The 24,609-nt window shown below is 44.8% G+C and overlaps 1 protein-coding gene across 5 annotated transcripts; it reads left to right on the top strand.

The window, feature by feature from the left end:
- The first annotated feature begins 104 nt into the window (after positions 1-104).
- On the top strand, positions 105-23,045 carry CCDC36 (coiled-coil domain containing 36). Of its 5 annotated transcripts, none has more exons than XM_032698882.1 (8): positions 105-218; positions 867-1,026; positions 8,355-8,514; positions 9,857-10,014; positions 11,884-11,932; positions 12,580-12,667; positions 19,888-19,991; positions 20,755-23,045. In XM_032698882.1, the coding sequence occupies exons 2-8, from the start codon at positions 971-973 to the stop codon at positions 22,063-22,065; spliced, it is 1,926 nt and encodes a 641-aa protein (XP_032554773.1). In that variant the 5' UTR covers positions 105-218; positions 867-970; the 3' UTR covers positions 22,066-23,045. The 5 variants fall into 5 exon arrangements, with proteins under 5 accessions (XP_032554773.1, XP_032554776.1, XP_032554775.1 ...); XM_032698885.1 differs by lacking the exon at positions 105-218 and adding an exon at positions 330-348; XM_032698884.1 differs by lacking the exon at positions 105-218 and adding an exon at positions 356-456.
- Positions 23,046-24,609: the final 1,564 nt, after the last annotated feature.

The following is a 24,609-nucleotide window of genomic DNA, read 5'->3' on the forward strand; positions in this document are numbered from 1 at the left end:
AAGGAAATGAGCACTGTGGCTGCTGTTCTCCCATGGGAGGTGCCCTCAGTGTCCCACGCTCCAAGCCTCCTCTTCCTCCCCATGCCCTGTGATGACCCCCTGTGCCCAGGATTATGTTCCCAGGTGAAGGGCAAGAGCTGGCCTGTGGAGAGACTGGAGCTGGGGCTGATCCTGGATCCATGGCCATGAGCTGAGAGCCAGGTACCCCCACCTCTGAGGTGAGATCAAGGGATTCCCAGCTCAGGGTGACCTCAGAAACCCTCAGTCTCAGGGAGAGATCCAGGGACCCTCAGCCCTGGGGTGACCCCAGGGACCCCTCCAGGACCCCAAGGCCCCTCAAGCTTTGAGGTGAGATCTAGGGACTCCCAGCCCTGGGATGAGATCCAGGGACCCTCAACCTGGGGTGACCAAAGGCACCCTCAGCCCCAGGGTGACCCCAAGACCGTCTGCCTCAGGGTGAGATCCAGAAACTCCCAGCTCTGGGGTGAGATCCCAGGACCCCCGTCCAGGGTGACGCCAGGGAGCCCCAGCCTCACAGTGAGATCCGGGGGCCCTCAGCCTCAGGGTGAGGGTAAGGCACTCCCAGCCCTGAGGTGAAATCCAGGAACCCTCAGCCCCAGGCTGAGCTCAGACACTCCCTGGTCCTGAGGTGAAATTCAGGAACCCTGGGCCCTTGAGGCCCTCAAGACCCCACAGGGTGGGCAGGCCCAGTGTGTGGCTGCCCCAGGCCTGTGGAGACCCTCAGGCTGGGCCTGTCCTGGGCCTGCAGGGCTGTGTCCCGCTGGGCTGTCCCCACGACCACAGGACACAGGAGACGCTGCCCCAAGCAGGGCTGGTCTCTCCCTCCATGTCCCTCCTCCCTGCAGGGCACTGTGGCACCATGGTGGCCACCAGCAGGGACAGGCCATGAGGGTCGGGGCCATGTTGAGGGCCAGGGGCTGCCCGCCAGGGTGTCAGCCCTGAGAACAACATGAACTTCAACGTCTGGAATATCAAGGAGATGCTGAGCATGCCAACAGCCATGGGGTGAGTGAGAGTGTGGAGCGTGCGTTGATGGACAGGGGATGGGGCATGAAACCAAACACTTGGCGGGGGTGATGGTGAAGAGGTGAAACATGTCCAGAACTGATCTATGGCTGATTATGGGAGGCTAATGGGAGTTCATTGGTCTCCCCTGTGATCCTGTTTGTGCCCCCAGCCTGCCAGGAACTGCCACAGATCCACCATTGCTGGGGATCTAAAAGCTGGCATTGTCTGGAAGCCGTGCCCTGGTCCATTCGGGGTGTATTTGGTGAAGTCCTGTGACCTGTCCTTGTGTCATTAGATAAGTTAAATTTTTCTCTCGCCTGTGCAGAGGGCAGATAAAATGAAGCGTGATGTGCAATATTATTACACATTATGTAACTTGAAAATTATTCCATATCCTGCATTTATACGCATGGCTTGTTTTTTTCCCAGCAGAAGCCAAAGAGCAGCTAGAACTCCCCACATCTACAGCCCATAGTGAAACAACAAATATTCAGATGTAAACATCTGAAGGGTAAATATGTAAGACAGGCTGCATTTTGTACAGCAGAGCATCACCTTTTGTATCACATGACTGAAAAAGACAGCAGGATTTATCCCCTGTTTTACTCTGGAGAAGCTAATTGGTGAATTTGGTGCTCTGAGCCTCTGTTAGTTAAATAACCCCTTACATAACTAACTTGTTCAAATTCACAGTTTTAGTCATACTGTCTCTTTGGCCAGATGTTACCACAATGATGGATGATAATGAAAACATAATAGTCATTTCCTTGCCCGTTATAAACGTGCTTGTCATAGATATGAATTAATTGAATTTTGCACAGATGTAGGGATCAAAGGGGAGCCAATTCAGGGAAAAATTGTGTTTATACCTGTCATAGTTTTGTCTTTATAACTGTGCATTACTTAATTCTATTGCGTTCTTGATATCTGCAGATTTACTGTGCTTGTTTATTTGTTTGGAGGGGTTGTTTATTTTCAAGAAGTTGTTACTAAGTAGTTTGAAAACCTGAGACTTTCTTTCTGGTCAGAGACTGAGCAGGGGAAATTTAGATAATATATAAAAATTACATAATATTATATACAAAATATATAATTGCATGCATATATTATATATGACATATTTTTAAATACATAAATAATTCAGTAGAGTCATGCAATAGGAAAGGAAATGAGTGGAAGAAGTACAGGTGCCTGTTTGGAAAGGGATCACTTGAATTCCTTACTCCTCCAAAGTATCCTATCAGCTATGAAGTCTTCCCTTTCAACGCGTTTATTAATGCAGGAAGAAAATACAGACAAGATTTTAACACCCACTCCTCAGCATTCCACATTCTTTACAGGGTCAAATAGGGCATAAAACATTACTGGAAATGCAGCTGGGCTTTTGGAGGAGTTAAGAAGGGGGAGAAGTTCTCTGAGGATAATTAACTTTTTCGTAAGGAAAGAAGTTTCCCATAGTAGTGAGTGAATGTGTCTGTTTATTTGAAATAGGGGGAAAAGGTGTCGATTACTTTTCCCTGGCTCACTTCTGTTACTAGAAACCTTTCCCATCACAGCAGGGTATGCTGTATAATCCCCAGAATACTGTCTTTCAGGGAGCTTCGAAAATGAAACATAAAATCAGCGTATAATCTAGGCAGAGTGTGACTCATTCTGTGAGTTCTTTGCAAGTTTGAGTCAGGGTGTTACTTCTGAGAGCAGCTGCCACCAGGTTCCCAGGAAATGCAGAGCTCTGGTGATGCATTGCCCTCACGGCCACAGTTCTGCATAAGCCCGAGACTGCTCTGGGTTTTATTTGTTGTCTGTCAGCCACACACGTGCTTCTTTGCAACCCTGGCAGCCTGAGAAATAGGGTGGGGGGAACCAAAGTCCCTCTTTCACCTGGTTTTATGTATGAATATTGACATAATAGAGATCTTGGAAATTCATCAGAGGGAAGACTGTCTAGTTGGACAATAATATCAGGGTGCCAGTTATTTAAGAGGGTGGGAGGGGGCCACAGGACAGCTGTAATGGAAAAGCTTATGCTCAATTGAAGTGTATTGACAAACAACACAATTTCTGTGGATCGAAATGCCAGACTTCATTAGGGAAAGTGCCGTGTTACAGCAGCGCTGCCGCCTGCCCAGCCAGGAGGGCTGATGGAAAAAGATCGCAGAGAATGCAAGAACGGCAGCCACAAAAGCAGCAATGCTTCAATCAGCCTCTGATCGACTGGATAAGCATCACCAGGGTGTGATGCTGAGGTACAATCTCAGAAACCATAAATACCTACCTTGGCCAGGGAGCTCACAGGGGAAGAGACACGTCTTGTCTTAGCCCTGAGTCGAGCAGAAGACCCACGTTCAGGCTATTTGCTCTTGTAGTGCTATCATGAGAGTGGCAGTAGGGAGCTGGTGTCAGCATCTCAGCAGGAGCAGCAGAAGCCAAAAAATCCACTATTGTTAATTAAAAAAAAGACACTGCAATAATAATAAGAAAGCTCATTAAAAATAAATTAAACTGTACAGCCAAAAGGGTTAAATTCTTGCCTGAGACATAAAGATTATTTAGACTTGATTATTTAGATTTGAAATTGAAGTTATGAGAATTTTCTTGTTCCATGAGAAAACAAGTAACTTGCTAAATGCATAAAAGCTAATCATATACCAACTTCCAAATACATCAGAAGCAGAAAGCCTGCCAGAGAGTATGTAAGGCCAAGAAACTATGAAAATATTAAAGAGGTATTCAAAAGGGATGCTGGAAGTTAAAGCCTACTTGGGCCACTACTCTCTACGGTTTATTTCTGCTGTTGAGAATAACTTCCAAATTTAACAATCTCATTCAATCCATTATCCCATGAAATTCCATCCTGCATCACAAGGTTGCGTATTTTGAAGTTGCTTTAAGGTCCCAGAATAAGCAGAAAATGAAGGAGACAGCCAGGACAAAGACCAGGAGAGCAACTGTAAAATTCCAGAGCCTCCGAGGAATGAGAAACCAGGGCTGTAAGTGCAGGCTGGAAAATGGCTTCAGGCTGGAGTGGGGGGTGCAAAAAAACCCCCATCTCCGAATGTCTAATCTTAATATGTGTGGGGATGCATTTTGTGGGAGCAAAAACGGCTGCTCCGTGGAAATCCCAATCTCCTCCTAAGGAAAGGACCCTGTTGCAACCGACAAGCAGCTCAGGACAAAGGGCTTATGTGGTTTCCAAGGTGAGGGACGTCTGGGCAGTGTTGAATCACAGCCGAATGAATAATAGAATGGCTCACAGAAAGTAAAAATGACCTTGAGGAATTAAAACAGGACCAGACAGACTTTCAGCCTGAAATCTGGAAACTGGAGGCAGTGTTTGAGCTGAATAACTGAGAGGGATTTTGTCGTGGTTAATGCATTAGGGCCAGTGCCAGAATATGTTTGTAGAAATTCCTTTTAGGATACAGTGAAAATGATAGGAAGCAGAATAATAATTTTCTACTGTGGCTGTTCCCAGTGAAGAGATGGTAAATGGCTGGAGGCTGCAATAGCAGCTAAAACTCCTTTATTTAAACTCTTCCAGTTCCCCTGCACCCAAAGCCAAGGCTCATCCTTGCTCATTTGCTGGGCACATTGGCAGGCAGCAGATAGTGAGGATGAGAGCAGCATAGCAGAGCTAGAGACAGTTCCTATAGATACAGGCTAAAGCCAGGAGGAAGAGCAGGTGAACATCAGCTCCCGGAATTTCAATTGGGTTTGTTGTGATTCAGCCCTGGTCCCTAAATGAGGAGGAGCAGAAAGGGCTGGGAGATTTGCTGGAGGGGAATTCAGGAGAAGAAAGACTTGATGACACTGATCCTACTCAAGGTTGCTACCAGGAGAAAAAGATCTCCTTTGGGAAAGAGGCTTTACTGCACTTTGGAGAAATATGTCAGGAAGGTGTAAGTGAGCTTCACCCACAGCACTTGGGAAGAAGAGGGATGTTGGCACAGGTTCAGTGGAGATGACAGAACCACAGAAAATCCCTCACAGCAATGTTGCAGATAAATGTTATGTTGCAAATTATAGAAGTCTCAGATTGCTTTTCCAAATGACTCTTAAACCTTGGTGTTGGCACATAAAGATGGATCCAAACAAGAGAGTAAAATTATCAGTTTTTAAAAAGACTGATAAGGCCTATGACAATTTATAGTTATGAATTTTTAGTTTGTCAATGTCACTAGAACATCCAAGATACACAAGAAGAGAGTATTTGTTGCATAGTGTGTTTCTGTTTGGGGAGGCAGAACCTTTGAATGAAAGGTGAACATTTGCATATGGTTGTGCTAAAATATTTAGAGTGGAAATCAGAACTAAGAAAAATGAAAGAAGTTCCCAAAAGATCTAACACCTGTCATAGAGGGAGAATTCTAACTGACAACAGGGAAACAGAGACTGTGAAGATCTAGCTGACCCCTCAGATATGCAGAAGGCTGCAGATTTTTTAGATCACACTCACATCACGAGAGAGGGTTGGAGCTGCCAATATTGCAATACCTGGCATAAAGCTAGGTGGAAAAAAGCAGTCGTTCCATCAGTCAGCAGCGGATGATTTACCATTTTTTGAGCTGACAAGAACTCATCTTACATATCTAAAGCTGGTTTTGCTTTGGACACACATGCTAGTGCCAATACCATAGGAGTGTCATGGGCACAAACACACAGAGGATTTGGGGAATGGCTCGTGTTAGCAGAAAGCTAAAAGCTCTCCTAAGGTAAACTATTGCATCACTGGAGGGACTGCTAACTGGGATTGCATATCTAGGATGTTTCCTTGCTCTTTATAGGGAAGAGTTTATATCTAGGACAGAGCATGTATCCCTGCAGCTCAGGCATCCTGAAGGGAATGGTCAGGTGGTAAGAAGAGCTGCAGTTGCCTGATCATGGATCTGATCCCAGATCTGACCATGGTTGTCTGATCTCTCCATCAGAGACAGGTCTGGGCCAACCATGGCCAGGCTCCTGGCTTGCCCAGATGGTCTTGTTAGTTAATTAATTGCCAACAGTGTTTAGCAAGGGAGAAAGAAATCCATTGCTCAGGGGAATGAGTGTATTCAAAAGAGACATCTGTTTTGTCTCCCCCCCTAATTTGCAGAAGTGCCATCATTCCTAAAGCAACTGCTGAGGTAGTGGACTTAAGACAGAAAAACTGGACTTCAGAGCAGCTGCCTTTGGTTGTAGTGGAGAGTAAGCCTGGGAAGTCACTTGGCTCATAAAGTCCTCTCAGCTCAATACTCCTCAAAATACTGGTCATAAAACCCTTTGTTATAAGAATCTTGTGCTTCAGGTATTAAGTGATGTGAAGGATCTGAGAAAACAAGCACATTGTGGAGTGTCATATTCACCAGTTGTAGCAGACACTTTCAAAGGGGGGTTGTCAAGACAGTAAAGCACTTTAGGATTATAAAAACCCTGCCTTAAACTAAGAGGGAGGTTTTTTGGCTAGAAGACAGGAGGATTTAGAAAACTGGTACAGAAGATGTGCTACTCACATTGCAGGCAGGGGCTCTGCCTGTGTGGGATCACAGCAGCCCATGTGCTCACATCTCTCCCCAACATCCTGGCTGTGGATTAAGAAAATTTATTTTTTTCACAAAGCTTAGCTGAGATGGAAACAAGAAGCTGTGCTAGTAAAAATTATATTCAGATTTCATGTCCAGAGAGAGATCAAGGGAGAAGTTTTGAATTCAGAGAGATTTATCAGGCTTTTTGAGAACCCAGAAACCCATACCTCATCTATTTTTGCCTGCGGCTCAGTGTACTCAGTTAGATTAAAGCCAAAAGTATTAATATGATATTGTCAGTGACACCACTATATAATGAAGAGGGAGACTGAGCACTTCAAATACTGCTGCTAAATCCCTTTCCTGTTGTGTCTATGATGTTTGGGCTCCTTCCAAAACTGGGGATTAACCAAACACATCACTGCTAATAAATGTTGGGGTGATCATCTCTTGTTACACACATTAATTACTCTCCCGTTCTGTCTCCTTTACTTGTATCATTTGATATGAAAGAAAAACCATAAGACACTTTTTCATTAATTTTGGTCTCTAATTCCCAGCTCCAAAGGCAGCAACAAATCTCTCCTTCTTGGTAGCTCAAAAAAAACAAGAACTGAGAATATAAACCTGGCCAAGCTTTTCTTGTGTTTGGACCTAGCCTAAGCACTCTGCCAGACCTTGTGGATATGGAGCAATGGAATAGCGATAATTCAGACTGAAAGAGAGTAGATTTAGATTAGATGTTATGAATAAATTCTTTCCTGTGAGGGTGGTATGGCCCTGGCACAGGTTGCCCAGAGAAGCTGTGGGTGCCTCATACCTGGAATTGTTCAAGGTCAGGTGGGATGGGACTTTGAACAACTTGGCCTAGTGGAAGGTGTCCCTGCCTATGGCAGGGGGCTTGGAACTAGCTGATCTTTTAAGTCCCTTCTAACCCAAACTGTTCTATGATTCTATGCGAAAAATGAAAAAAATGTGTATTTTTGCTAACAAAAAATTGAAGGTAGCCTCCAACACAATGAGAAGCAGTGCAGCTGTGCAGAGAAACCCTCGTCTGAGGGAAGCTGTCCTGTGCCGTAAGCCTAGTCCATAAAGGAGGAGATGACACGTCTCTGAAGAGGAGAACAATCAGAGTAACACAGCACAAAGTCAAGGCTAGCTGGGAAAAATTTATTTGGGCAATGTCCAGGGAAAAGAGGAGCACTTTTGAGTCGCATGTTACTATGTTTGAAATATTTCTAACAACTCAGATCAGTTTGTCCAGACATACGCTACCTATTTATTTGTTGTTCAAGTGTGTCAGACTTAAGGCATCTGGAGAATAAATACCCAAGAAATGTCAACTATTAGTCATAAAGTTTTATTCTGTTGGAACAGTCTTCCAAATACCCAGCACCTGAGTTACAACAGAATTTATTAACCAGAGTAGTTGAAAGAGAGAGACCCAGCACTGGCTAGGAGGAAACCCCAAGGTGTTTCTTTAACTAAGACTGATCGGTACAGCAGGTAGGATGAGCTGCCCAGTCCTGGTTTTTTTAGTTTTCTGTCTGCAGGACTTGATGGAGAAATACCTTCACCCCTGCAAGGTGAATGTGGAGCTACAACACTGTGTTTGTGTGGATGTGGCAGTTTAAGATAAGCCAGTTGGTTTATCTTAGAATTAAACCTTATGCCATTATAGGAATGGTACTTTCTGAGTGGAGAGGGAAAATTAACATGCTGGGGTGGGTCATGACTGAGCGGTTCCAGCAGGCCGTGTGGGGAGTTCCATTTGGCCTTTTAATTCCTTCAGCCTCATTCACACCCCTCTCCACCCCATTTCAGGCCTAACAAGTGTTCCATGAGGAGCGGCACTGCCAGCGACTACTCGAGTTTGAGCGACTCTCAGCTGCTCTTCGGCTCCCAGTTCTGCCCGGAGAACGTGCAGTCGGCAGCGGCACTGCTGGAGCTGGGCTCACAGCCGGGACAGCAAAACTCCCAGGACGTGAGTCTCGCTCTCCTTCAGCCCTGTGCAGGCACACAGCCACCATTCAAAGTTAATGGAAAATCCTGAAATCAGGTGGTAACATTTGCAAGTGTCAGTAACTGCTGGAATCAAGTTATCTTCTTGCTACATGTATATATTTACTGTGACAAGACAAAGTAGCAGCCTGGTAGGATGAAAACCTGATATTTATAACAGATTACTATAAATTGTTATTGAGATAGGTATTATTTTCTTCAATCACATTTTGAAAGTTACTAAAATAATATGAAATTATTCTTGAGCTAAAGTCTTTAGACCACCTACCTAACCAAGCTAGAATATTACCTCTACTGCTCGTTGAGAAATGCTGTGTTTCACTTCCTTAGTTTTCTGCAAGAATGACAGAGCTGCTCAATATTTATTTCCCTGGACTGGCAATGACCTTGCTGTATTGTTGTTGTGGGAGATGATGAATGATTTTGGACTGGGGTGAAGAGCTTCTATGCTTAAAATCTTTCTCCCAGAGCACATGTTACTAGGCTCACTGAAATAGGTTCTGCATTGCTAACAGAGAGCACCAGATCTGAATAAATACACCTGAGAGGAAAGATTAGGGAAGAGCAGTGGTGCCAGCTTGGTGGCCCCAGGCTTTCCTTCAGTTCCAGATGCTATCTGCTGTCCTCTGCATTTTGCTGAGGAGCAGCTTTTCATCAGACGAAAAAAAGGAAATTCACTCTTTACAAAGGAAAAAATGAATGGAATTTCCATTTTCTTATGTTTTAAAGAAAAGGCATTTCCATTTTGGTCACAGTGTCTGGAAATTTTGTAGAATGAAGCTTTCATAATAATATTAAATTTCTTGTTCTGAAATGTGTATTGAAGCATGTGAAAAATTCATCTACAGTCTGTCGATGTTGCTATTTGGCAGCAAAATTATGTCATCCACCAGGAAATTCAATAGGATTTTCTTTAGATTCGTGTATAGGGAGCTTCTTCTGACAATTTCAACTTTTCCATAATTCCAGGAACACTGGAATTCGTTTATAGTCTCTGTGTTGAACAGAGAGGGAAAAAATCTACACACTTATGATTGTAACAAACTGGAGATCCTCAAAATGAGAGAAAAGCCTGAGTCTGGAGGAGTTTGGGCTGAATCTCAGTTCCACAGGGAGTCAATCTAACCAGGCACACTACATGAACCATAATCTCATGAAATTCTTAATCTCCTCGTCCAATCTAATCTGTCACGTCCAATCACTGTGATCTCTGTCTGCAAAGCATTAGGTACACAAACGGGTTTTTCTAATTAATGTTCTGATTATTTTTATACTTCAACATTTTTCTTTTGTTTGTGCAACAGAGTGAGCCCAGTATTTTGACCAAATACCAGACAAAACCACAGTTATTTGATGAAGAAACAAGAGAAAAAGGTTTACTTAATTTTAGCACAGGAAGAGTGAAAAGTGTCTTGGAAAATTTTGAAGTGAATAAGAACAAAATAAAGGACAAATATGACCGGTATGTAGACATCCATTGGAAATTCTTTCTGTGCCGATGGTTATCACTCCCTGCAGCTCCTTCTTCCCCTCTTACAAATCATACATGACAAAGCTGCATATTTCTCCAAGAAAAGTATCTTTCCAGGTTTTAAATAATTTCTGATTGGAAAGAGTCATAGGATAAGAGAATAGGGTTTATTTACAATGTGATTTATGTAACACGGTCAGCCATAAGCCCCGAGGAATAACAAAACACTAACCTGAATTTACCTTTGTCCTTCTTTTTTTAATCAGTGGGGTTTTTTTTCTTTATTGATTCTCTGTGAAAGTCTTTATTTCTCAAAATTTCATAGACTGTATGAGGACTGATCAAAGGGACTCCGAGGCCAACCTTCACATTTGGGCCAAATGGGAGGATTGCCAAACATACTTGTGTACAGATTGCACCTTTATAAACCTGTACATATCTCTAGAATTGTATTTGCATATAAGGTTTTTACGTGTTGGGGTTTTTTTTTGTAACAGACAAGTGTAATTTGCTAATGTAATTTGCATCTGCTCTTTGTTAAATGTCAAGAATTAAATGTACGTGTAGGTCCTAGAGGACTTCAAGGAACAAGCTAACCATTTGAAGCTCAAAAATTAAAGATGGCAAACTCCCCAGCGCACCTATAAATAATTCTTAGCACATTAGTTACATTTTGTAATGTACCATCCACAGTGAAGCGTGTTTTTATTAAAAGCCTTTGATCAAATCAGGCTGTGTATCTCTCTCGCCTTTGCAATGGGCACTATGCTTCTGATAAGGCAAAACTGACTCTCTAGTGCCTATTAGAGAAGAGGAGGATTTTTGTAAGTGAATTATATGAAATGAAAAAATAGTTTTAAATGTTTAGGCAGAATTCATAATTACCCTTTATTTTTTCATTAAACGGATTATGCTCCTTCCTACACTCCAGGCTCACTCCCAGATTAGAAGCCTGTTTGTAGAGATAGCTATATTATCTTTGCAAAGATAAGTGTATAATTTATCAATTTGTATCCCCCACAAGTTTGACTAAGAAAATTAGTATCTTCCTTTCCCATAAAGCTAGAGAGGTTTCAGAAGCACTGCCTAATTCTCATAACTAGAATCTACCTGGCCTCCATCTTTTTGGTTGTTGTAATTTGCAACACTAAATGATTGACTTAAACTGACTGGAACGTTCAGAGAGGAAAAAGGTTATCACTTTGCTTAGCAACCACCCGTGCATTCAGGTGTGGCTGGTTAATCATGAATAAAGCCTGGTTCCTGATAGGCTCGCTCAGCTTAAAAGGATGGATAACAGAAACCACAGGCTTAATCTCAGGAGAAAAGGATTTTCAGCATTTGTTCTTCCTGACTTGGGCTTTGTTGAGGCTGGAGCTTTTCCTATGTTTTTCCCACAGTTATTTTAGTCCAAATAGAATACCATGTATCACAGCAACTGGCACATCACCTCCGCCCAGGCTGGGTCCTTCCGGAGCAGATAACACAGTGATAACACCCCAGGAGCTAATGGACAGTTGGGTAAATGCCAACTAAAACTTCTGAGAGAGGCATGAATGCCAAGGCAAAGTATCAGAGAGTAAAAACCCTATCATTTCATGTATATTACATATTTGTGCATGTGTGTCTATGCATTTTTTTCTTACTCTACATAGCAGAGGCCATGCTTTCCTAAAACAACTGAGGTGACTTTGAAGGGTTATGCCTCCTGAAGTAACCATGTTTCTGTGCTTTCATTGTACACTACACCGTGCCTTGCAGTGTTTCATGTCTCATTTTTACTATGAGCTTTTCAATTTCTTTACACTCCAGTAACTTACATGTCTGGTTTATACTTGTTGGAGTTTTTTTTCATTTTAGTGAGGTCCTAAGCGCCTTTATTTCCAGTACCAAAGACAGGCTTCAAGGGGTAAGTTATTTCAAATTCAGAATGTAAAATAATGAAGAGTTAGAAATGCTACAGAATGTTCACTTTCTCTCCTTTACTGTGCTGATATTTAAAATATATATCTTGAGCACTCAAATACTTTAAACCAACATTTGGAATTTTTTTTTGCATATACCATTGTCTTTGTGGCCTGTCCTTAGGATTAAGGTCTTTAGGGTCTTCCCTCAGAGCCAGCAGTGGAATTTCTCTGGGTTTCAGGAGCAAAAACAAACTGTAGTGACTATCTGCAAATATCAGCTCTTTTTTCCTTCTGCCTGAAGAAAGCAGTCTGCTCTCAGGATTAGTCAATGTGGTCTGAAGGTGAAGGTCTGTCCCTCAATATTTTTATAATTAATTTGATTAGTTATTATTAATGCTATTTTACAGACCATTATCTCATTTTTTTTTAAAATCTGTTAAGATTTCATGAGCCTTTTGAGCAATTCCAGATCTCCTTTGGGATTGCAACCAACAGCTGGACAAATTGTTTCAAGATAGATAAACAATCATTTTCAGACTGTTCCGTTCCATGAGTTGCTGTCATTGTTCTCTGGCATCTGGTTCTGTGATTTTGCAAACAAAGAAAAGGCAATGCATTCATTTTTTCATTTACCTTTGGTTTTTTGCAGCTGCAAGCACGCTTGGACAAGTTTGAAGAAATGTCTGATTCCAAATACAAATCCATTTTGGTTCACCTAGAAACCCTTTCCAAGAAAAGTAAGTCCTTCCTGTGTTTCTGTTAACAGCAGAGGGCACAGTCAAACTGCTGAATGTCAGCCTGTTGTCTCCAGGCTGGGGTGAACTGGGCAAGTCATGCCACCCACAGCTGCTCTCCCTAAAGGAGGAGAGAAAATAAGACTTACCCATGGTATGGACTTGTCTATTTTTCCATTCCTGCTCTCTTATTTTCTCCCTTTCTCTGCTCTCTTGTACTTGGACACTGTACACGCGTAAATTAACACACCTCTCTGTTTTTGTATTCTGCCCTGGAGTATGATAATTTTTAGACTATCTGGAGCACTAATGGAACATGCAGTAAAAATAACTTAGATATTTATATTCTGAGTATCCAGTTTCAGTTTTTAGGGCTTTCTCAGATTTTTGTGTCTTAGTTTGAAGTCTTCTGTCGCTCTTCTGGGCTTGAAATGACTGTATTTTGGTTATGAGCAAAAGTAGTACTGCTCATTTCTTGAATGAGAATCACACAGTGAAACACACTTGCCATGATAAAAAGGTGACCCCCAAAATAGCCAATAATATAAAATACTTTTGAACAACTCTGAGGTGGATAATCACAGAAGCCTTTACTGAGGGAAAATACTTCATGAAATTGTTTCTAATTTGGCTTAGATCTGAATCTTTGAGAGTGCATTAATTTTTAATGCTGTTGTGATGCTTTATCAACACTCTGTCAGGACTCTGCTCAGAACTTGCCTTACTCTATACAAGAACAAGAGGCCAGTTCCAATACATGCAAGAAAGGTGAATTGAGTTATACCTTGTGAGATGAAGGCAGCAGACCTTCACAAAAGCATGATAATAGTGTGTGGGCAAAATGTGGCTTGCACAAAGCACATCTTTGACAGATATCCTTTAAGTCAACACAGCCCTTTCAGGCAAAAGGAGTGGAGCCTGGTGCATTCTGCTGGAGGCTGTAATAGCCTGTATATTTGAAATACCGATCTTGTTGTACTAAGAACAGTCCTTTGCTGTGCTTGGCAAGTGCTCTTGGTGGGACCCTAAAGTAAGCAAGAATCTGTCTGCTTTGGCCAGCACAACAAGTTCCCTATTACACATTTTCCCACCCCCTAATTACTTCAGTGCCTGAACTTGTCCACTCTGCAGCAGGACTTTGCCTAATTTCACATACCTCATGCACAGAAATTGTTGTCATGGCACTGAAAATCAAACCTATTGTTCGCAACTCCCCCTCTTCATTCCATACCATTTACTCAGCTGTCCTCTTTCTTCTCCATATCCATTTTAAATAAATGTGCCTTGAATGAAATGAGAAACCTCCCAGAGGTGCCTGCTACTAGATTTTCAAGGCAATTGAAAAGAAAAATTGGCACTTTCTGTAATGCATCATGCTGCAGAATGTTGAATATATAATGAAAATCATCACATGCTGCACAATGTTGTTCTCTTTTTATTTCTGGGAGGTTCATCTATCACTGCTTAATTGCTGATAAACACTGTCATTTGACTGGTATCACAGTGATGGATAATTAAGTTCCCACTAAATAAATACCTGCACTAGTGCCTTGAAAAGATCCCAACTGAAGCAATTCCCTTGAAAAACATAGGTGATAAAGAGCTAAATTCAGAGCTGATAAAGCTCTTAATGTCAGTGGCTGATGACACAGTACCTGGGGACGTTGGTGACAGAGCAGAGACATGGTGAATCATTGGAAGTGGAGGGTTTCACATGTAGGAGAGGAATGCAGAAGATGAAGAGAACTATTGCACCAGGACATTCCAACAGCTTTGAAAAGCAAAGAAAGGTGGAACTGGAAATCAAGTCTGTCTTTATTAAAAGCTTATAAGGAGTATCACAGGCTGCATTTATAGCAGTGGATAGCAAGCACATTTGGCACAGTCTGCATAGACATGGGGTGAGGAGAAAACAGAAAATATTTTTCAAAATATATTTCCAAAGCATTTCCAAATGCTGTTGGGTTGGCATGCTCTGTGCAGGAAGATTTTTAAAAAATGTTCTCTTTTGTCCATATGTGTTTGCACACAGTGGATAGAGCTGTGTCTGGCACCGGAGATGAGACAAGGTTTGCCTGAGCAGCTTCCACAGAGACACAGCTGCTCTGAGCCTTGCTCACATCTTGGTGTGCAGTGCACAGGGATGTAAAGAGGAAGGCAGACCCTGTGGCCTCAGTTCTGCCACCTTATACACAGTTTCTTTGGTTGACTTGCCCGCTCATCGTTTGCTCTTTCCTTCTGGTTTCAGCTCCTGTAACTTGTTTCTTTTCATATTTTTCTCATTTTAATTTATATACCCAGGCTTTTATCAAAGCTTTCTATTTTTTATACAAACCCAATTTTCACCACTCAGCCCTCTCTGAACTGCTTTGCTGTCCTGGTATCTGATAGTTCCAGCTGTGACAGCTCCTAATAGCCATATTCTCTGCACCACCTTGGCTCCATTGCACATGAGCAGCATCCTTCCAGCCAGCACACCACAGGCAGTCCTCTGACGCACTGCCAGCAAGGGTGACAGAATAATGTGCAATGTGTCACTTACAGAGGCACGAGCTGATGCAATTCTCTGACAGGATCCAGTGCCTGGTAGGCAAATTTCAAACATGATTTGTTTCCAGACTCCCCAGGCCCAGCAGTTGCTGGCAAGAATTCTAGGGCAAATCACTGTGTTTAGAGCGATGCGATTTGAGCTTGTTTACTGTGAACAGTATGGTCCAGACTGGGACATCCAGTCCAGACTACTTTACATTCTGTGTGAATTGAAAAGTCAAAAGGTTTGAAACTGAATAAAGAAATGGTTTTTTTACATGTAGCTGCTAACTAGATGTGCACTGACTGACAAAGTTGTTGATGTGAGGGACTTTAACCAGAGTCCAAAACACCTCAGCATGGATGGTGAGAGGAAGTGCGCTGCTCTGGTGGAAATTGAAACCCCTCATTGTTCAGGGCTTGGAGCACTGTGTGCTGTAGCACAGGGTGAGGTGAGGGGCAGCTCATCCCAAAGTGCACTGATGCAGGTGCTGTCTGATGCGCTGTGGAAGAGAACTCAGGCTGAGCCAGCACAAACCTTCCAGCTGACTGCTCAGAGTACAGCAGGATACAGCTGTGACAGCCCAACTGTCCCACCCACTGGCAAAGCTCCGTTGCTGCCCAGGGAGAACACACAGTGCTCTGATGAGCTGCAGAGCTGCCTTCCCTGCTCGTGCCTCACCAGGTTTATAAGACCTCCTATTTCCCCTACTGAACCTGGGTGTGGGGGAATCAACCTCTCTCTAAAGTGTTATTTAAAACCTCTGTGCTGCCAGTGCCAATCTCAGGATGAGCTGCACAGAGGATGATAGATAGGCATCAGAAGCAGTTGCTGTTTAATATTCCTAGGTTGGGAGGCTGGCACTCCCTCCCTTGGCTGCTCAGGCTGTAATTTTCAGCTGCTGGGAGTGCAGCTGCACCTGGGTGCAGGCTGATTTGCAGGGAACCCTCTGCAGCACAGGGTGGCAGCCCTACCCCGAGGTCCTACAGCCTTTTATCTCATGCCAGATTTCACATTCCAAATGTTATTACTGTAAACCAGTAGCATCTGAAGAAAATGGTACAACAAATCAAAACACAGCGATGTTCCAGTTCGTAAAAAAAATGCTTTGTTTAAATTACCTCAAGAGAGGCACAAGTCTGTGCGTGTCACCCATTAACTGAGTAAAGATTTTCTCTCTATGATCAAGTTTTTCAATAACTATCTGCTGCAGGGTTTATTTGAAGAAAACCTCCTCTGAAGCAGCCATTCTTGATCGTTCTCAAAGGCAAGACATTTGACTAACAGAGTTCTTGATCTGATCTAGTTTGGCCGTCTCAATGCCTATTTTTTTAAGTCTCTATTAACATCCATTTTTATTTTGTTTGCTACTGTTTGACAAGTCTGAACACTTCTCTGGTATGGAAGTAGGGAGGGAAGGAGAGTGTCCCTCCTCTGTACTGAGGTTCCTTTTCTGCAGAATACTCCTACACGTACAAATGAAACGCATTCAAAAGGCTGGCTGCTGGTTGCTTGCCTGCAGCATGCTGTGCTGAGTCAAACGTATGTGCAGATCACAAGCCCAGTGGATGCAGGACTATTTTTAGACTGAGGATACTATGTTGAAGAAGAACAGACAGACTAGGGAAACTAGAAAGTTTTAAAAATAATTCTGAGCTAAAATTAAGCATATGGAGAAGAGCAGCAAGCCGTGGTAGGCTTGCGGATGCTGCCCTTTCTGTGTCTTCATTATGCAGAGATGGAAGGTGATAAAGTGACACGAAAGGAGTTTCCTCCTTGAGTCACTGCTGCTTTCCCCCTCTTTGTAGGCTGGCAGGCTCCCCAAAAACTTGTTCTTGGGTTGAAGGTAGCCCTCAAGTCTAATCAGGGAGATGCAAAGTCTAAAAGGCCCACTCAAACATTCACTCCCCCGTTACAAACCCATTCTGCAAGTCATAGCTTTCTAGACTTATAAAACAGTCTAAATCTGTCGGAGCAAAAGACTAAAAGCTTAAAAATGACAACCAAATTGCCTGCAACAGCAGAAAGCATATTAGTTGAAATATGTGCAGATAATCCTCAGAAATCAGCCATGCTCCTATGGAGAACAAGGCAAAGCCATGTGGTGATGGGCATCCTGAAATAATGGAGAAATTCCCCCCAAAACCAGATCTGGGACATGGTTTAATTCAAGGTGTGTGAGGAAGACACATGGATGAGGCAACTGCGGGTTCCTTCTCCCTAATGACAGCACTGTGCCCAAGCCACCCTTTGGAGGAAGGCAAAGTTAAAAATACAGCTTGGCACAGGAGTTCCCTGGTACTGGGAGGCAGCTCTCAGCAGCACCCCATCCCAGCATCTCCGGCATCGTGCCACCACACACCTCTGCTTTGCGTGGCTGAATGAGACCAACACTTTCAATCTCCTTTCATAAGAGGAGATTACCATGTAAGCACTTAATTATCCTGGAGCTTTCCTCTGCCCATGTCTCAGTTGAATCTTTTTTTTCCTTGCACAGCTGGGACTGCATGCAGGCTTCCAGACATCCTGGGGTGCACAGCAGTTGCGTCAGCCAGAGCCTGTGCACCCCCACATAGCACACTGCCCTGTCTCACCTGTAATCCCTGGTGCTGGCATTTACATCTTTGTGTTGCCTGCTAATTAATTACCTGGATGCCCTCTGGCTTTTGCACCCAGGTGACTACAGCAGATTTTAAGTGTGTTTGGCTCATGAGCAGGCCTCGAGAAGCACCTTCCAGAGCCACCTTGTCCCCTAATGCTACCCTGAGCAAGAGCTGATGTTTTCCCTTTAAATGAGGGTTATTTTTTGAGTTTCCTGCTATTTTTTTCTCTCTCTTTTTTTCATAATACATGACAACTTCCACTGAAAAGCTTTGTCTGAATCTACAGAAAGCCCACTGTGTTGCCTTTGTCTAAGAAGTCACCTACCTTGTGACTTGTGCATTGTCCTAGAGCATTACATTAGCCTGATACAATCCACTTTTTCCAATCTTGTTCCATTTTATTCCATTTCCTTCCATGTCTTTGAGTACTTTTCCCCTTAAAGTCTGCTCTAAAACCTTGCACCATAAGATCAAACTACTAAGCCTATAATTGCTCAGATTTCTTTCCTTTCTTCCTTCCCAAATGTAGCTTTTTTAAATGTCCCTGTTTTTTCACAGAAGCAAAGCCTACAATTATTTTCTGCCTGCCTCTCCCTAATAGTTTTTAACTCTTCAACCAATTCCATCTACAGTTTGACAGAAGGGCACAGCTCACTGAGATAATTAAGTCCCTAGAAGCTTAATGAAAATAGCTGAGCATGAGGAGAAGGGATCCCAAGCGCCCTGTGGCTCTGCAGACTGTGAGGACAGCTCTGCAGGGCGAGAGGTGCTGCACTGAGGAGTTGAGATAAACACTGGGTGAAGAGGAATAGCTTCATCCAGGCTCTCAGCTCCATCAACACCAAAGTCAATCAAATACTTTGGATCTGTAGCAAAAGAGGATTCATTAATTGCAGAGCTCTTGTAGCCACTTGTTGAAATGTAGGCTTTATTCTGCTTTTTCTCAGGTGCGCAGTGCTAGTCCACGAACCAGGATTTCAGTTACCCTGGCCCATTGGTTTGGCAGTGCTTTGCTTTAGCAAGAATGCTTTGGATCCTGTTTTTTCCCAACCAGCCAACATTCCACCCTAGCCACACTGGCTGTACACACCTTTCTGCACCCTTCAAAGGAAAGACCAGACATGTTTAACTCTTTCTCTCTGCTCTTTCTCAGCTCTTTGTCCTAATTTACAATTTTCAAGGAGACTTCTGTAAGATTCCTAAGGAGTTTTCATCTCCACACACACTGCAAATTTTGTTCCCGTCCTGTAGCATATTAGGCACGGCAGCGGTTCCTATAAGAGTAATTGCAGCTGCATAGGGGGAGTTATATTCTTATCCAATCATATAACCAGAATTCCTGGGGTTTTATCAGTTTTTCAACCAGACTGACTGAAGCCAAGAGCATCTTGCCCCAATTTAGTACCCTCCCAGGGAACCTGTGCCCCCACAGGACACTGCTGGGGCCCCCATTACCAAATGCTGAGTGCAGCTGCCTGGTTCAGGCAGTTTCTGACCCTCTCTCTTCCCTTGCCCAGCAAATGAAAATCCCAATTCTTTGCTTCATCATTTCCCACTATCCCTTCCAGCATTTTCCCCTCAGTTGTCAGCCTCCTGTGCATTTCTGAGACAGTTTCTCTGGTTGCACTTCTTACCCATTAACCTCTCATACCTCCACTCTGTTCAAGCTCCCACTTACAACCAGCTGACTGTAGGAAAGGGCTGGTTACGCTGGGATGGGTCAGCTATACTGGGGTCCCCCTGCCTTGGCCGTGCCTGTTGTGCAGCTGGCAGACAACTAAGCCTCAGCCTTCCCTGCATTGAGCCTACCAAGTACTGTGGCTTTGCATAGCCTTTCCTCTCCAGCTGCCACATTAACAGAGCACAGTAAATGAGGTTTGGCCTATGTGCAGCATCTTACAAATTTCAAGTGCCTTGCATTAAACATCCACCGCATTGTTCATGGCCCGAGGCACGGGGAGATCGCAGCGGGAGAATCTCTGTGGTGATTCATGCCAAGACGTGGAGGAAGCAGCAATAGTATTGATAGTACTTTATTCACATTTACAAATGAAAGACCAAATGTGTTTTTTATTGATTTCCCTGTTTAGTGGAAGATGCTCTTCAAAGTCACCGTGACTCTGTACTGAAAGCTCTCAGAGATAGAAGCCAAATGGAGCAGGCACTGCTGGAGATGGAGAGGAGACTTGCAGCCGTAAGTGCAAAATTAATCTTTTATTCTGAATCCTCATTCTGAATTTCTCCCACTTCTTCAAAATACTAACTGAATATTAAATTGCCTTCAGATGGTGGATTATAAAGCAGACTGCTCTAGTTATAATGAAGGGGGAAAGATGTATTAAAATGCTAATTCTAGGCCAGATACTGATGGATGCTTACCCAACCGCTGGTTAACAGTGCTGTAAGCTCTGATGAAGCCCTGGTCAGTAAGACAAGAGCCCAACAGTGCCCTGTCGTGGCAGGCCACGACAGAGCACTCACTGCTTCCTCACCTGGCACATGTCTTTGCTGGAGGAGGTGGTGTAGTGCATGCCCGTGAGGGGAGAGCACCTTGCAAAAGTGCAACACCTTGTCCCTTCAGTGAGGTGTTTCCCAGGGAGAGGGAAAAAAGAGGTGAAAACAGAACAAGTGAGTGTCAGAGGCATAAGAATTAGTTGTCAGAGACCTCCTGGACAGGTCTGGTTTCTCCAAAGGCCCTGCTGTAGGAATTGCTTTTGGCAAGGATGTGTCACACCAGTGCATGAGAAGGCAGTGCTCCTGGGAGAGGGGGCACACAGTGGGTTAGGGGTATGCTTCTGTTCCAAACCTCTCACTTTGGTGGGACAGTTTGAGGATACACAGGAAGATACAGATTGCTGATCTTTGAATCAAACTGACACATGGTACCTGAAACTTTCTTATTATTGTGCCTTTTCATGTATTGCTTACTGCTTCTACTCTGCTTGCTGCTTCCCCAGAAAGATGCGGAGATTTCAGATGTGAAATCCAGTGTTCAGCTGCTGAAAGAGGGTCTGGAATCACTGCCAGCCCAGCTGAATGACCAGCACCTGAAGCTCTGTAAAGAACTAGACTTGGTGAAGCTCCCTAATGCCTCAGCTGAGCAGCACACACCTGTGCCTAGTGCCAGACTGCCCCCTCACATGACAGATAACTCTTCCCAGACCTCCCCTGGCCCCTGTCAGCTTCGTGTCCTGGATGAGGAGCACCCATGCCAGCCCTGCTACCAAGGCAGCAGGGTTTGCAGCTGCTCAGGCTGGTCTCATTTCTACTGTATGACAGTGGGGGAGCAACACAGACACTCCCCTGGAAGGAACCAGGTCACTGGGGATGGCACCTCTAAGGGTGCAGCCTCAGGAGGCAAAGCCATTGCTACAGAGGCCTGTGACAGAGCAAACACCTCTTTGCAGAAGATGAAATATGGCTTGGAGACACAGAGCTGTGCTACCCATCCTTGCATGTGCTGGGCTGACAGTAACTTTTTGGGGGGCAGTCAGAAGAAACACTGTCCTGTACCATTGGAAGCACCTCTACCAACCCCACGGAGGAAGGCGTTCAGGAGAGGCACTGAAGGGTTTGAAGCCCTGACACCATCACAGCAGCAGCAGCAGCCTCAAGGTTGCCACCAGTCTGTATGGAAAACTCCACCTGGGCAAAAAGACAGCAACGGGTCCACAGACCACAAGGTGCAGAAGGCAGCTGTAGGCAACAAAACAAAACAGAGTCCAGGAAGGATCCCCTGGAATAAAGCTGTAGGGAGGAAGAAAGCATACCCTGCTAAGAGGAAAGGCGAGCTCTCTCGATGTGCTGACAGTGGGATGAAGCACGGGAAGGTAAATGGGATTATTGAGTTGGAAAGCTCCAGAACAAATTGCTTTCCCAGATACTTGGTTGATCTCAATTCAGAAAGCTCTGACCCCGTTTTTGCAGCTCGCCATCAGCAGATCCTCAGCAGCGCTCAGCCAGGGCTTACAGAGAATTTCCCACCAGTGCCATGCTCTGATAAAAGCCTGCAACAACTTGCAAGCAGAAGAAAGAAAAGTTTGGAAATTAAAAGAAGAGTGAATGTTTCCACTGTAAAAAGGTATATCTTGGATTCTTCTCCTGAGGGGAATATATTATCCCTATGTAGCACAACAGGCGTAGAGCAGTTGAGCTGCTTCAACCTCCAAAGCCCCTCAAGCTCCAAGAAACCACATCCTGTCAATACGCTGGCTCAGAAGAACCCAACCTGTTGCTCTTTACTGTTTGATAGTGATTCTTCTGATTGAAAGGGTCATGTTCGGAGCCCTCAGTGCAGGCTTGGCCATCTCAGTTGCAGTTTATTCTTCTAGGTGTGTTACCTGCTTAGCTAGAGGCTCTAAAGTGTTGTTGCCCAGTTTGAGATATTGCAAGAGACTATGTGAGGACAGCTCTCCCCTCTCCTGGAGCTGTATTACTTTATCTCCCTGCTCCCACCAGAGGTGCCAAGGGCTCCAGTTACCATTGTATTTACACACTTGCAGAGTCTGCCGAGACATTCCCAGGGAGGAGAGATTTGGTAGAGCACAGATGGGCAGCTCAGTCAGATTTGGCACTGAGATTTACTGGAAACTTTTCAACTTTTCAATGTAATGCTATCTCTGTGGCCAGAGGCTTCATTCTGTTTCTCACCCATAGTCTCTATGTTGGTTTGTTGTGTAAAAGTTGTGGTTTAGTTCTGGAGGCAGTAGTAGTGTTGTTCTGGTTGATTTCAATAAGGTTCAGATTTGTCCCAGGAGTTGTTTGTGAACTTTGGACAGGGACCAGTTCATCTGAGGAAAACCAAATCCCAATGTCTCAGGTTCATCGACTATTGAATTTCTTCTCCTTTTAGGCTGAAAATTTCTTGGCCTCAGAAATTTCAGGAAATTATTTTGTTTCTACTTTTTTTTGTATTTGTATCTCTTGGCTGATTAAGGAATTCTCCAACGTATCCTTTTCAAGGGCAGTGGTTCTCGAACAGAGGCCAAAAGATACAATGTTCAGATCCAGCAGATGACACGTTGGACAGCCCCTATTCCCACAGAGAACTCTTTCCATGGTACTCACTGTGACTGTCAGCAGCTCCCACTGCTTCAGCCATTTGCGTCAGGTTTGATTTCCAATTTGAAATCTTACCAGCAAAAAAGCATTTTGATTTTCACAAAAGCAAATCTGTGGTGTTGCCACAAATCCAAATGACCCAGCTTTGTCATCTCGGCTTTAATAAACTCTTTGTGCTGTCACCAAATCCCATTTTCTGTGTTGGTTTTCGGGAGAGTCACGGTCCTGTTCAGTGGGAGAGTGGGCGGCTCCCCTGGAGCCGTGTTTAACTCCCTTGGATCGTGGAACTGGGAGGATTCCTTTCTGCAGTTCCTTTCTTTGTTTAAAGAAGGAAAACTACACCCCTCCAGTTTAACATTGGTCCAGTGATGTTAATTAGCAAGGAGGAGGAGGTGGGGGTAGGTGTGGGGAGTTGGTCAGGGAAGGGGCTGGGTGACGCTGCCCGCAGCAGTGGCTGTTTGTTTCACATTGCCCTCATGTATCCGCCTCCCCATCATTCCCTTTACGGCCTTCGCTGGGCAAAACCTGCTCGGGGGGGCTCACGACCCCCCTGCATTTTGGGGCCGGAGGGGACGGGTGCAGGTCTCTGTGCAGCCCCCGGCCTGGGCGCAGGGAGCTCGACAGCACATGGCTGAGCTTGGAGGGACCTCTGGAGGTGTCTGCCGCAAGCCCCTGTGCAAAGCAAAGCAGGGACTGGCTCCTCGGCACCCCGACATGGAGCACCAGTGCCGTGGGGTGCAATGCAGGGCTGCCCTGGGGACCCCCCGCAGCCCCTGCCACACACATACGCTGGCACTCAGCTCAAAACAAAATCCCTGGAGAGGGAGGTGTAACAGCAACAGCAGCCAGCAGTGCCTCCCCACGTCGACTCACAGCTGATGAAGGGGATGCAGCCCTGGGGTGCCACATTGGCCCTCATGGCCCCTCCTGTTCCCACTCAGGGTGTCCTCCAGGATTTTAGCTGCCAACAACGGTATTTGTCCCAATACAGCTGTGACGATGGCAGCTCCTCTTCCAGCCTTGCTGGACAAAAATGGAAGCGTGTGTGCTGCATGGCAGCAGAATTCCCGGGCACCCTGCTTACGTCCCAAGGGAGCAGGTCCTGCCTCACAGCCCGTACTCACAGTTCACTGTCACTGGCTCCTTGCCAGCGCCAGCCATGCCCTAGGTACGTGGGGCCCTGCATCCACAGTTTCTCCTGGACTTTGCCTCCATGGGGCTGCCAGTGGGGCTGCGTTTGTGGGGTCTCATCCCACCCTTTACCCAGGGAAGGTGTCAGGGTGGTTCCTCCAGCAGCACAGCCAAGGGAGACTGCGGAGGGCATGGGACAGGACCATAAAACATGCACAGCGGTCAGAAAATAGCAAAGCTGGGCTCCAGACTGTTTGAGGGCGCTTAATTGGGGCAGTTTTCTCTGAAACTGGGGTTTTGTCCTATTATCTTTGGGGAGAGCCCAGGAGAAGGTGGATTACAGTGGTCAAAAGCCTGTGACACCCAGGTAGCCGCAGGCACAGGGGTGTGAGAGCACTGGTCACATCCTTCACCTGCTGTACAGGCAGCAGGCAGCTTCTGTGGCAGCACAGAGCAGGGGGCTCAACTTTTCACCTGCCGGTGAGTCACTTGGCAGAAGAGGAAACCTCTGACGGCACACAGGATGTGGCTGCTGTGCCCCTGCCTTGTGCAAAAGGTGCCCCAACGGCTGTGGTATATAGGGCACAGCCAGATCCCTCCCCACAGTCCCACTGCACACT

This window comes from Chiroxiphia lanceolata, chromosome 11 (assembly GCF_009829145.1).
Source record: "Chiroxiphia lanceolata isolate bChiLan1 chromosome 11, bChiLan1.pri, whole genome shotgun sequence".
In the NCBI taxonomy this organism is placed as follows: Eukaryota; Metazoa; Chordata; class Aves; order Passeriformes; family Pipridae; genus Chiroxiphia; species Chiroxiphia lanceolata.